Source organism: Lampetra planeri, chromosome 43 (assembly GCF_965212315.1).
Source record: "Lampetra planeri chromosome 43, kcLamPlan1.2.h2, whole genome shotgun sequence".
In the NCBI taxonomy this organism is placed as follows: Eukaryota; Metazoa; Chordata; class Hyperoartia; order Petromyzontiformes; family Petromyzontidae; genus Lampetra; species Lampetra planeri.
The window spans coordinates 1,794,303-1,805,502 of record NC_136149.1 but is presented as its reverse complement, the minus strand read 5'-3'; the positions used below and the strand labels follow the sequence as shown (position 1 = coordinate 1,805,502).

The following is an 11,200-nucleotide window of genomic DNA, read 5'->3' as shown; positions in this document are numbered from 1 at the left end:
TCTGCTGAGTCGTATACAATTAAGTCGCGGGCTGTGTTTCAGCCCACCGGCTGAGATAGCTACCGGCCATGTGAAATTAAATTAACTCCCTCGCTGAGTATACAGGAGGTCGTGGGTTCGATTCCGACCGCTGACGCCTGCTGCTGTATATTTGGAGTTTGCATGTTTTCTTTCCCCGTGGTCGTGCGAATTTTTCTGCGGGTCCTCAACATTTAGAATCAACGTGCATTGTATTAGTATTTGGCTGCAATACATTTACACGTGACGATAAGCCACTTCGTTGAGCTATCGTTTGTGGCCAGGTCGCTTCTGAAAAATAACCTAAGAGCTCAATGGGCCCTTACCTGATAAAATATAAAAACAGGCAACTTCACTAACCATTTTTCGTTCCTGCATAAAGACTCATCTTTATTCAATAGCGTATGCCTCTACTACTTCCTTTCCTCGTCCTTAAAACATTCGCCATCCTCCCCCTTTAAAATCTCGCCAGCCCTCCCTTTCCCTATCATCACCTTCCCTTACCATCCCTTCCCCTCTCCAACACTTAAACCCCGTGCCTTTTACCCCAATCAGCCAATATTAATGTACCATTTATATTTCGATTTAAGCTTTCGCGACTGCATTTATAAGTCTTTATGAAATCGCTATGTATATTAAAAAAGAAATCCTAGCTAAGGGACCGTCCATAAATGACGTCACAAAATTTTGGACGATTTTTGACCCCCCCCCCCCCATTCATCACACGGCGTCACAAAAAGTCAGACCCCCCCCCCCTCAAATACGACGTCACAAAGCTCTGCCCCCCCCCAAATAAAACATGCTTCAAATTGCTTTCAACTATTGCCATTGTAGTGCGTATTTAATGTGGCGCTGGACTCTGATGTTGTAGGAGAAAACATTTATTAAAACGTCTATTTAATTAAGTAGAACGCGTTGTCTATATTTATTTAAAGTTGCGCATTTTGATGTGACGTCACATTTGTCAACCCCCCCCCCTCGTCACAAATGTCTGACCCCCCCCCCCCCCCAGGTGCGTGACGTCATTTATGGACGGCCCCTAAGCCGCCGAACGTATAAAACGAAGTAAAACCGCCGACGTAAAATGGAGCATGGGCCGATAGGAGGCACAGCCCCGCCCCCACGTGGCCTCCCGCCCCCACGTGACCTCCCGCCCCCACGTGGCCCCCCGCCCCCACGTGGTCCCCCGCCCTCACGAGGCCCCCTGCCCCCACGTGGCCCCTCATCCCCACGTGGCCCCCCCTCCCCCACATGGTCACCCCGCCCCCACCCGCCCCCACGCGGTCCCCCGCCCCCACGAGCCCCCCGCCCCCACGTGGTCCCCCTCCCCCACGTGGGCACCCCGCCCCCACCCGCCCCCACGTGGTCACCCCGCCCCCACGCGGTCCCCCGCCCCCACGAGCCCCCCGCCCCCACGTGGTCCCCCTCCCCCACGTGGTCACCCCGCCCCCACCCGCCCCCACGTGGTCACCCCGCCCCCACGCGGTCCCCCGCCCCCACGAGCCCCCCGCCCCCACGTGGTCCCCCTCCCCCACGCCCCCCACGTGCACAGTTCCGGGTTGAACCCCAAGAATCCCGACCACGTGGCCGTGACGCGTGCGGCCTCGCTAGTTCCGGCGGCTTTGGCGCTAAAACGCCGTCGTTTGTTGTTGCCCCTCTCGGCATTTAAACCTCGATTTTAAACACCCCGACCCCCTCTCACGCAATTGCAACAACCGCCCTTCTTTTAGGTCGCCGCTAAACAATCCTATTGACGCCCAAGAGCGATTACAATTTCTCAGCTCCACGTGTATTCACTTTTTTTTTATTTCGTCGCCGAGTTAACGCGCGATTCGCCGCTGCTGCTGTCTTCAAAGTGCGAATTGTTGAGTTTCCTCGGTAACGAACGCGATAGTTGCTCACTCGTTGTGCGATGGTGCTGATGCTGAGCGAGGTGGCTCTGCCGGACGACGGCGTGAAGCACCAGGAATCGGCGATGTCGCTGTTCGTGAACGGAGAAGACGCGGGCAGCGGCGTCTTGTGCGTGGCCGAGAGGTAAGGGTGATGATGGTGATTCTGTGATTGTGGTGATGAATCTATGATTGTGATGGCGAATCTGTGATTGTGATGATGAATCTGTGATTGTGATGGCGAATCTGTGATTGTGATGATGAATCTGTGATTGTGATGGCGAATCTGTGATTGTGATGATGAATCTGCGATTGTGGTGATGGTGGTGGTGAGTAGCGGATTCGCGAGCTGCACTACGAACCCCGCGAACCGAGTTCGGTTCCAGCTCGTGGCCATCACCACCAGTGACAATTACCTGAACCGGTCCTGGGCCACCTCCCCTAGGGTCGACTCGGCCTCAAATGAGTACCTGGTGTGATGTGTAAACGTCGCCACTAGGGAGACAAAGGCGGCCGGGCGTGGTGCTGGCCACCCACCCCCTCGTATGTTAACACCTCGCCTGGTGTACAGGATGTCGTGGGTTCGATCCCGACCCTGACGACTGCTGCTGTATATTTGGAGTTTACATCTCTCTCTCTCCGTGGCCGCGTGGATTTTCTCGGGTTCCTCCGGTTTCTTTACACACCTTAGAATCAACAACGTGCGTTCAGAGTTTGGTTGCTATAAATTTCCACATGATGAGCCACTTCGTTGAGTTATCATTTGTGGCCAGGTCGCTTCTGAAAAAGAGCCTCGGTAAAATAAAAAAGTAGTTTACAGTTTTGTTTAAATAGTGTTGATCGTGGTGATGATTGTGGTGTTGACATCATGACGGTAATATGACTGTGGTGTTACGAATAGTAGTCATGATGGATGATAGTTGTGATTACGATAATGGTGATGATTATGGTTATGATGGTGATGATAATGGTGATGTTAATGATGGTGATGGGAATGGTGATGATGGTAGTGATGATGGCGGTGATCGTGTTTATGGTGATTGATGTTAATCATGATGTGCACATCTTGACCTGAAGAAGGCACAGACAAAGATACCACATCCTCTTAGATGGAATATGCATAACCCAGAATTTTTAGTCCATGGCTATCCAAAGACTCGGTTGTCTGTGTAATGGGGGTGGGGAGTGAGTTTAAAGTTACGGTTAGGGAGATGGTGGCACGCGGTGGGTCTCATTGCTGAGAACCTGGTATCGAATCCGGGTGATGCCCGTAATTTAAGTGGCTTCTCAAGTCTTGCAAGGCGATGGTCACAGCCTGATCACCATTGACCGCACACAAACGTTACGTTTGGGTTTTCACTACACTTGTCTAAATTGCATCCGTGGGATTATTTTAGTTTATTTGTACGGGCGATGAACACTTCCAGTAAAATGCGTGGTGGCGTCGTTGGGGATGGCTTCCGAATTCGAGTGCAGTTCCTCTGGGGGCCCATTCTCTCGAGGTGGTGCACTGCTCACTACTCGCTGTGAGAGCTCTGAGTAAACGTTCCTTTGAAAACTCTGGGATTTAAATGAGAAATGAGCTCTTCGTTGTACAGGGCTCTCCCATGCCTCCCCACCCTGCAGCAATTTACATGCTTATCCGGGTTCGCCGTGTAATCGAACCTCTAATATAATCGGTGGAGGCATCGATAATTATTTAAATAACAGCGTAGCTCAGCTGTAATGCCCAGCGCATGGGCACCCGAGATGGTCGTGTGAGGAGCGGTGGCGCAGTGGTTGGGTAGTGTATTGCCCTGCAAACAATACGCTACAATCCCTGCGACCAGCGTTGGATACCCGCTCACATCCAACATCACTGACGAATATCTGAACCGGTACTGGGCGTCTCTCCTAGGTCGACTCGGTCTTAAAACGAACACTTAGGGGGCCATCCATTTAGTAGGTACGCAAAAATCTGCTAACTTGACCCCTACACCCCTCCCTGTACGCACACGTACTTTTTACACCCCCCCCACCTGCCTACGTACGCTTGACGCACCCCCCCCCACCGAATCTTATAGAACGATCAACGATTAATTATATGAACGTGTTCAAGCAAACAGATAGTCCACCGCCGGACTATCTAACTCATTTGAAGGCCAATATAGACCCCCTCCATGCGTATGTACTAAATGGATGGCCCCTTAGTGTGGTTTGTTAAGACAAGGGTAGCCGCACCTCCGATTAGCACGGTTGGCTACGTGTGGTGCGAAAGAAGTTCTACATACATAGCCGGGCACGGCGCCGGCCACATCACCCCTCTTGGTGTCCCAGTCCGGCCTTCATGTTAAGGTGCTCGCTCGCAGCGAGGCTACGCTGCGTGGATTCTTTGTCTCTGTGCGTTGACGTTTCGTGTCGTTTCCACAGTCGGCTGGCATGGCGCGATGCTCAGGGCCACGGCGTGTCGGTGGAGTACCCGCGCGTGAGCCTCCACGCCGTGTCCCGTGACCCCAACACCTTCCCGCAGCACCACCTCTACGTGATGCTCAACGGCAAGCTGCGCGGTGAGCGTGACGGCACGACCAGCGGGGCTGCGTGCCCCCCCCCCCCTCTTGCTTTCCGGAATCGTCAAATCTTGTTTTTTCTGCGGAGTGGCCTTGCCTAGAGAGCAGGCAAAATAAACACAAAAATTAAAGGAGAGAACGAACGGCTGGGTGACCACTGCCTCGCTGTCATCTGCAAGTCGCAGATAAGCAATGAATATTGAGCGAATAACAGAGTGTGTGCAAGAGTTTGTGTTTGGGAGCGGTAGGGTAGTGGTTAGTGTGCTGCGCTACGAACCTGGCGACTACGAGTTCGATTCCCGCTCATGGCTAACGCTCGTCACTATAAATATGAACCGATCCTGGGCCTCCCCGAGGTCGACTCAGCCGGTGGCCACTCACCCGCTCGTGTACCTGCCTGCCTTCATAGGTCCTCACTAACAGCACTTGCCCCAACAGTCTACTAAGGCTATACAGGGGGGTCTTTGTCTTTGCGGCAAATGGACGGCAACCGCGCCGTGGAGCAACACGGCAGGAAAAGTTTGCCGCCAGGGCCAATTTGAAATAAATTGAGGTTGATTGTTTGTCATACATATATATTATTGCACTTTTAGTTCCTCGTTAATCCAACGGCGCTGTTCGGCGCTCTATCACCCTGGCTCTCGTTTGCGAACACAGCTGAGGATGCTGCGGGCGACGGGGCGAAGGGCGACGATGAGGAGGAGGAAGATGACGACGATGATGACGACGACGACCCCATTACCGAGCTCCGCTTTGTCCCCAGAGACTCGTCCTCGCGTACGTCCCGTGACCGCGTGGCGGTTTAGCTCTGTTAGTACGTTCAGTACCACGCCTGAGGTGCAGTACCACACCTGGGGTCCGGTTATGGTCACTGGTTCAACAGCAGCAGCAACGGCATTATTTGCTAGAATTACAATTGCATTGTGATTGCTGTTCATTATGAATTACACAGTTGTGATCAATCCGTTAGGTACGCTGTCAATCTCTTGGCTATCGGTTGCCCTTAATCAGTTTGCGTTGTTATTAAACACAGTAATGGCTCTGTTGTAAATGTAACTTAGGTGCTGGTTGAAGGCTTTGTTCGTTGTCTGAGTGACGATGCCGGTGGTGTTGGTGTCGACAGCGGTGATATTGACACTGTTGGATGTAAATGTAACGTGTGGGGCGTTTCGTCCCATGTTTAGCAACAGTTTAACAATTTTACTTCTGTGATCTGACCCAGAAATCAATTCTGCAGCGTTGCTTGTGGTGATATTAAGGACTGTTGGTGATGGTGGTCTCCCTAGAGAAGAGAGTGATGTGGTGCTGGTCCTCGTGTTAATTGTGGTGATGGTAATGGCAGTGTTGATGGTGGTGGTGCTGACTCTTGTTGTTGATGGCCTTGATGTAGATGGTGCTGATGATGATGTGAGCGGGGACATTGAGGGTGGTGTTGATGGTGTTGACGATGTTTCTACAGTGGAGGCGCTGTTCACCGCCATGTGTGAATGCCAAGCCCTCCATCCTGACCTCGACGAGGTTCTTTCAGAGGATGACATTTACGACGACGACGTTGGAGGTCTTAAATGCACTCACTAGCTCACTCACCCGGTCACTCACCCATCCATCCATATACTTACTCTCTCACTTGCTCGGTCACACTCTCACTATCTGAACCACTCAAGAACCTAGTCACTCGCCCATCCATCTACTCGCTTTCGCTTTCTTAATTTCTTAACCGGTTACCTACCCACCCACTCACTCACCCACTTGCCCATCCACCCGCACCTCCAATTAGCACGGTTGACTATGCAGTGCAAAACAAGTTCTACATACTCTCACTAAACTGCTCACTTATCCATTCACTTTCTCGCTCACCCACCCACTCGCTCACCCACTCACTTGCTAACCCACTCACTTTGTGACTCAACGATCCACTCTCGCACACTCAAGAACCCACTCAGTCACCCACCCATCCATTTGCTCACCCACTCACTCGCCCTCTCACCGACATCCAGCCAAGCAAGTGCTGCCAGTTGCAGAACCCTGCTTTCTATGTTTGCGATTCTTTAACGATGTACAGCTCGTTGTATCGCGACTTGGGGATTGTAGAGTGGTGCAGCGGTAGCACATGTGCCTCGCAGCGTAAAGAACCCGAGTTCGATTCCCAACACGGGTGCCTTTTCTTGCAGAGTTTGTACAATCTGCCGCTGTACTGCATGGGTTTCCTCAGGGTTTTCGCATAGTAAAAAAAATCATTGCAACTGGTATTGGCCAAACATCCCAATGCTGATAAATTACGAATCAGTTGGGATCAAACACAGCAGCAACATCGCCCCCTACTGCGAAAACTAGGTAGCACCCTCCTGAAAATGATTCTTGAGACTCTGTGAGGCTCTTCCAGGTTAACAATCTTAGTAGTAGGAATAATAATACACCTATTTCCAACCTCTCTCTCTAACCGTGACCGATCGCCTCTCTCCGCTTGCCTTCGCTTGCGCTGCAGAGGGGGACACGGGCAATGGGGGGCGGCAGGGCTGGTATGGGGACCAGGAGGGGCTGGGGATGCTGACAAGCACGGGCCGCGCCACGCTCGCGCACCTCGACGGCCTCCTGGCCGACGCGTCGGGTCGGGCGCTGTCCTTCGGCATGGGCGGCGTGCGCGAACGCAACGGCACCGAGCCTGACGGTGAGAGACGGTGACTCGCCAAGGGGACCCACCACTACCGCCGCCGTGGCAGCTGTCTGTGTGCGGCACAAGATCATCCCCCACCCCCTGGCGACCCCCACCCCCTGGCGACCCCCCCCCACCCCCTTCATCCCCTACCCCCTGGCGACCCCCACCCCCTGGCGACCCCCCCCACCCCCTTCATCCCCTACCCCCTGGAAACTGTCGGCAACTTGTTGCAGAGATTCGCGGTTCGCATCCGGCAGGCTGCCCTGGTTAATACTGCGTGTGTGTTAACGATAATACTTCGCTCACGGTGAACGTAAAAAGAAATCCCCTGGCGTTTCAAAACAGCGTGATGGTCCAAGTTTACCAAATAAAAAAAATGACACCTCAAATTATCTATAGCAATCGTCGTCCCCCTTCTAGCAGACACTTGCAGCTCTGGTGCTGAAGTCACCTTGTACTGCACAGGGACAGCTACCGCTGAGGGTGCCCTTTAAACGCTTTTTTAAGATGAGACGCGATGCAATTCTCTCGTCGCGCTTGAGGTGCTCTTGCGACGCCCCAGCGTCTAGGGCCCTCTTTGTCAAAACCAAATCATCATGATTCCGTCTCTTCCCTTTGCATCCATCCATTTCAGTGCCTTGTTGTGGGGGGGGGACCCCCTCTGGCAGCTGCCCCTGTGTGGCAATCGGCCTGCTCGTGGGCGCTAGAACCTGCCAGCAGGGGGTGATGTAGCCAGCTGGCCTTTCTCAATGAAGTGATTTGCACGACACGCAGCCACCAGATTACGTTCCGCTCGTAATACGAGGTGATAGAAATGTGAAAATGTGCTCCAATAGCACTGCTTAATTGCCGCTTATCCGGAGCACTGGTTACATTTTTAATGTCTGGCGAGAGCTTAGACAGTTAATCTGTTCTATACTCTTCGGTTCTTTCGGTAAAGCCACGTAGCAAAATTACAATGAATTATTATTTAGGAATGCTTATTTTTCTACGTGACTTTACCGAAAGAACCAAAGAGTATGAATTCCTGCAGTCACGAAAGCTTCAAATCAAGTTCATTTGTTGTCATTTACTTCGGGGCCCCTTTAAAAGTCGCAGCTTCCTCCAGTGGGCTGACGATCCTGCCTCAGTGGCAGGAGCCCCTCCCACAAGGTGTGGTCTGTACGTGACATCATTAAGCTCAGCCCATCACCTGCCATCCAGCGGCACATGTTTATTTCCCCCCCCCCCCCCCCATCTATTTTCTTGCTGTCCGATCGGGTCGAGCGAGCCGAATCGATGTTCGGTCGAGACAGCGATTAATTAGTGCGGAAATCTGGAGAGCCTGGCTCCACTTGCGTCGCGCGATTCCTTGTGACTGTGACGACCGGATGGGTGAAGTTGACGGAGCGTGCTTGTGTTCCCCCCCCCCCACCACCCACCATGGTGCCCAGCAGATGGCATGGAAGTCGATGCAACATCACAGATCCCCCCGCACGGAGAGACCGGGCAATTCGACGACGCCGACGATGACGTCTAGCGGCGGTGAGTACTGCCCCCGAGCCTCGGAGCCGGCATCATTTCGATTTAAAGCTTTCGTGACTGCAGGGATTCATCTTCTTGGTTCTTTCGGTAAAGTCACGTAGAATGGAAATAATAAAATAAAATAATAAAAATAAAACATGATAAAATAATTTTCACGACGTTTCGGTCACAACGCAATAGGACGGCTGCTTGCGTTGCGGCCGAAACGTCGTGAGAATTATTTTATGATGTTTTATTTTTATTATTTTATTATTTCCATTCTACGTGACTTTACCGAAAGAACCAAGAAGACAGTATCATTGTCATCGTCGGCCATTGTCTATCCACTGCTGGATGAACGTCTCCGCATCTGATGCTCTGATGGGGTTCAGCACAGGGTCCAGTGGATCATGGGGAAAGTTGAAACAGCAAGGAGGCTCTTTTGTGGGGTTTGCAATTTTGTGTTGGAGACTCTGGCTGTGTCCCGGGTTTCTCTCCCCAGATTCTCGGGATTGGTTTATTGGGGCAATGGGAGCTTCCGCTTCATCTAAACCCAGTTCATAATCTAAACCAAACCCAGTTGCGCCACTTTGCAGTGTTCCCTCTGTGCTTTGCTGCTCTTATTGTTCGAATGTTCCCTCCAACAGATCAGTGGGGGTTGGGGGGGCGTGTGAGGCGTGCCTCTCTTTCGTTACATTTGGTGGTGACCTGATCTCTCCATGCAGTGTCCATCGACATCGATGCTTATTTTGGTGCTTTGCTGTTGGCAGGTGGCTTTCAAGTCTCGGCTTCAGCCTGGCGATACTTGCGCCACACGAACCGACCACGCCCCGCACTCCCCCCCCCCCCCATTCCCTCCCCCCGACTGGACATTCTCATGACTCCCCGTGCCCGTCAGTTCTTCCACTACCGCCGTCTCGAGCCTCGCCACCGCTGAGCGTCGTCCCTCCGGCACGTGGGTTGCAAGTGAAGCGTCGCCATCGTCCGTTCGCAGTTTCCGCGTGGGGGGGGGGGAATTTAAACTTTCGCCCATTCACCGCCCTTCCCGTCCTCCTTCGCCTTCACCGAAAGGCTCGTGCAAAAATGTTTTGGCCAGGATTTTTTTTGCACTCGGCCAATCCGGGAAAGGCATCGTGCGTCGGTTGCGTTGTCGGGCAGCATCGTTGCGAAGTGGGCCCAGGATTTATCTCGCGTGGAGTAATGGTGGAGTAATGTACGCCGTCGACCGGTAGAACTGTGTGGTGTTTTTTTTTCAGACGTGTTCTTCTCGCGCTGTTTGATATTGTGGTTCGCCGGTTAAACAGCATTGGCTTGCGAACGAGCGGTTAGTTGTGCGTGTATAACTTCTCTCGCACGGTACTAGCCAACCGTGCTAATCGGAGACGTTTGTGCGCGTGTTAGTGCGCGCGTGTGCGTTAAAACCTTCCCTGCGAGACCGTGCTCTTGCCCGCTGCGAACTTTTGCTCCCAGCCTCACTTTTGCTGTGAACCCCGACAGATGTCAATGTAAGTTTTTGTTGTTTCCTTACGAGGTTAATAAAGGGGTCTATTTTGTACGAGAGCCGGCGCTTTGTCAGATTTTCACGAATGCTCGCGAAGATCAGCAGGAGGCACTGCAGCTGCGATGTTTACTCCATTTCGTGACGTGGGTGGGCGTGGTGGGGGTGTGGCTGGTGGGGGTGATAGTGGGGGTGTGGGTAGTGGTAATAGTGGTGGTAGTGTGGGTGATGGTGGTAGTGCGAGTGTGGCGGTAGTGGGGGTGGGTGGGCGGTAGTGTTGTTGGCAGTGGGGGTAATGGTGGCAGTCATGGCAGTGGTGGTAATGGTGGTGGTAGTAGTAGTGGCAGTGGGAGAAGTGGGGGTGGTGGTAGTAGTGGTGACAGTGGGAGAAGTGGGGGTGGTGGTGGCATTGGTGACAGTGGGTGAAGTGGAGGTAATGGGGGTGGTAGCGGGGCTAGTGGGGGGCGGTGGTCATGTTGTTTTGCTGAATGTAAACTGGACCCTGATGTTGTTGGGGGACATTGAACTTTGCCCCGGTGAAGTCTCCGCGCCGCTCTCACTGGAGCGACGCCGCTGGGTGTTAGGGGGGGGGAGGGTGTAGAGGGAGGTCGCTCAAAATGAAATTGATTTAAAACCGTACGCAAATACATTCCGCAGAGGATCGAGATTGGCAGCGTGCCGATTTCAGATTTGCACCCTGCGCTCTTCGTGCACGGCACGCGAACCCTGGCAAACTTCGCAGCAGCGGCTTTTGGCTAACCATCGAACAAAGATGGTCACCGCATAGAGCGCTTTCAGATGCGCTTCTGCGGCCGTCTAGAACGTTCTTCCGACATTCGGAATCCACTGGAGCAGTGCACTTTTAAACTTTTTAGATTGAAAACTAAATTCTTTAGAACTGCTTTTTGTCTTCAGTTTGTCCTTCCCCCCGCGCCTCCGATTATCACGGTTGGCTACTTACGGTGCGAAAGAAGTTCAACATCCATACCGAGGGCGGCACGCATTTTGTCACACCGATGCAGACTTGGCGTGTGGCAGCGTGCGAGGAATCTTGGGTAATGGCTGCGGGAAAGCACACAAGCTGCAGGGT

At 52.8% G+C, this 11,200-nt stretch overlaps 1 protein-coding gene across 2 annotated transcripts; it reads left to right on the top strand.

Moving 5' to 3' along the window:
- The first annotated feature begins 1,586 nt into the window (after nt 1-1,586).
- Nucleotides 1,587-10,172, top strand: CLNS1A (chloride nucleotide-sensitive channel 1A). 2 transcript variants are annotated; one of them, XM_078613995.1, is made up of 7 exons: nt 1,587-2,052; nt 4,317-4,453; nt 5,111-5,230; nt 5,913-6,011; nt 6,939-7,121; nt 8,546-8,633; nt 9,383-10,172. In XM_078613995.1, exons 1-6 carry the CDS (start codon nt 1,931-1,933, stop codon nt 8,626-8,628), a joined length of 744 nt encoding a protein of 247 aa, XP_078470121.1. In that variant the 5' UTR covers nt 1,587-1,930; the 3' UTR covers nt 8,629-8,633; nt 9,383-10,172. The 2 variants fall into 2 exon arrangements, with proteins under 2 accessions (XP_078470121.1, XP_078470120.1); XM_078613994.1 differs by having other exon boundaries at nt 1,783-2,052; nt 8,543-8,633.
- Nucleotides 10,173-11,200: the final 1,028 nt, after the last annotated feature.

What these genes read in the sequence shown, in the direction of transcription:
- CLNS1A (XM_078613994.1), top strand. Translation starts at nt 1,931, where the DNA reads ATGGTGCTGATGCTGAGCGAGGTGGCTCTGCCGGACGACGGCGTGAAG. An exon ending in GTCTTGTGCGTGGCCGAGAG is followed by an intron (nt 2,053 to 4,316) that starts GTAAGGGTGATG and finishes TCGTTTCCACAG; the next exon opens with TCGGCTGGCATGGCGCGATG. An exon ending in CCCCAGAGACTCGTCCTCGC is followed by an intron (nt 5,231 to 5,912) that starts GTACGTCCCGTG and finishes ATGTTTCTACAG; the next exon opens with TGGAGGCGCTGTTCACCGCC.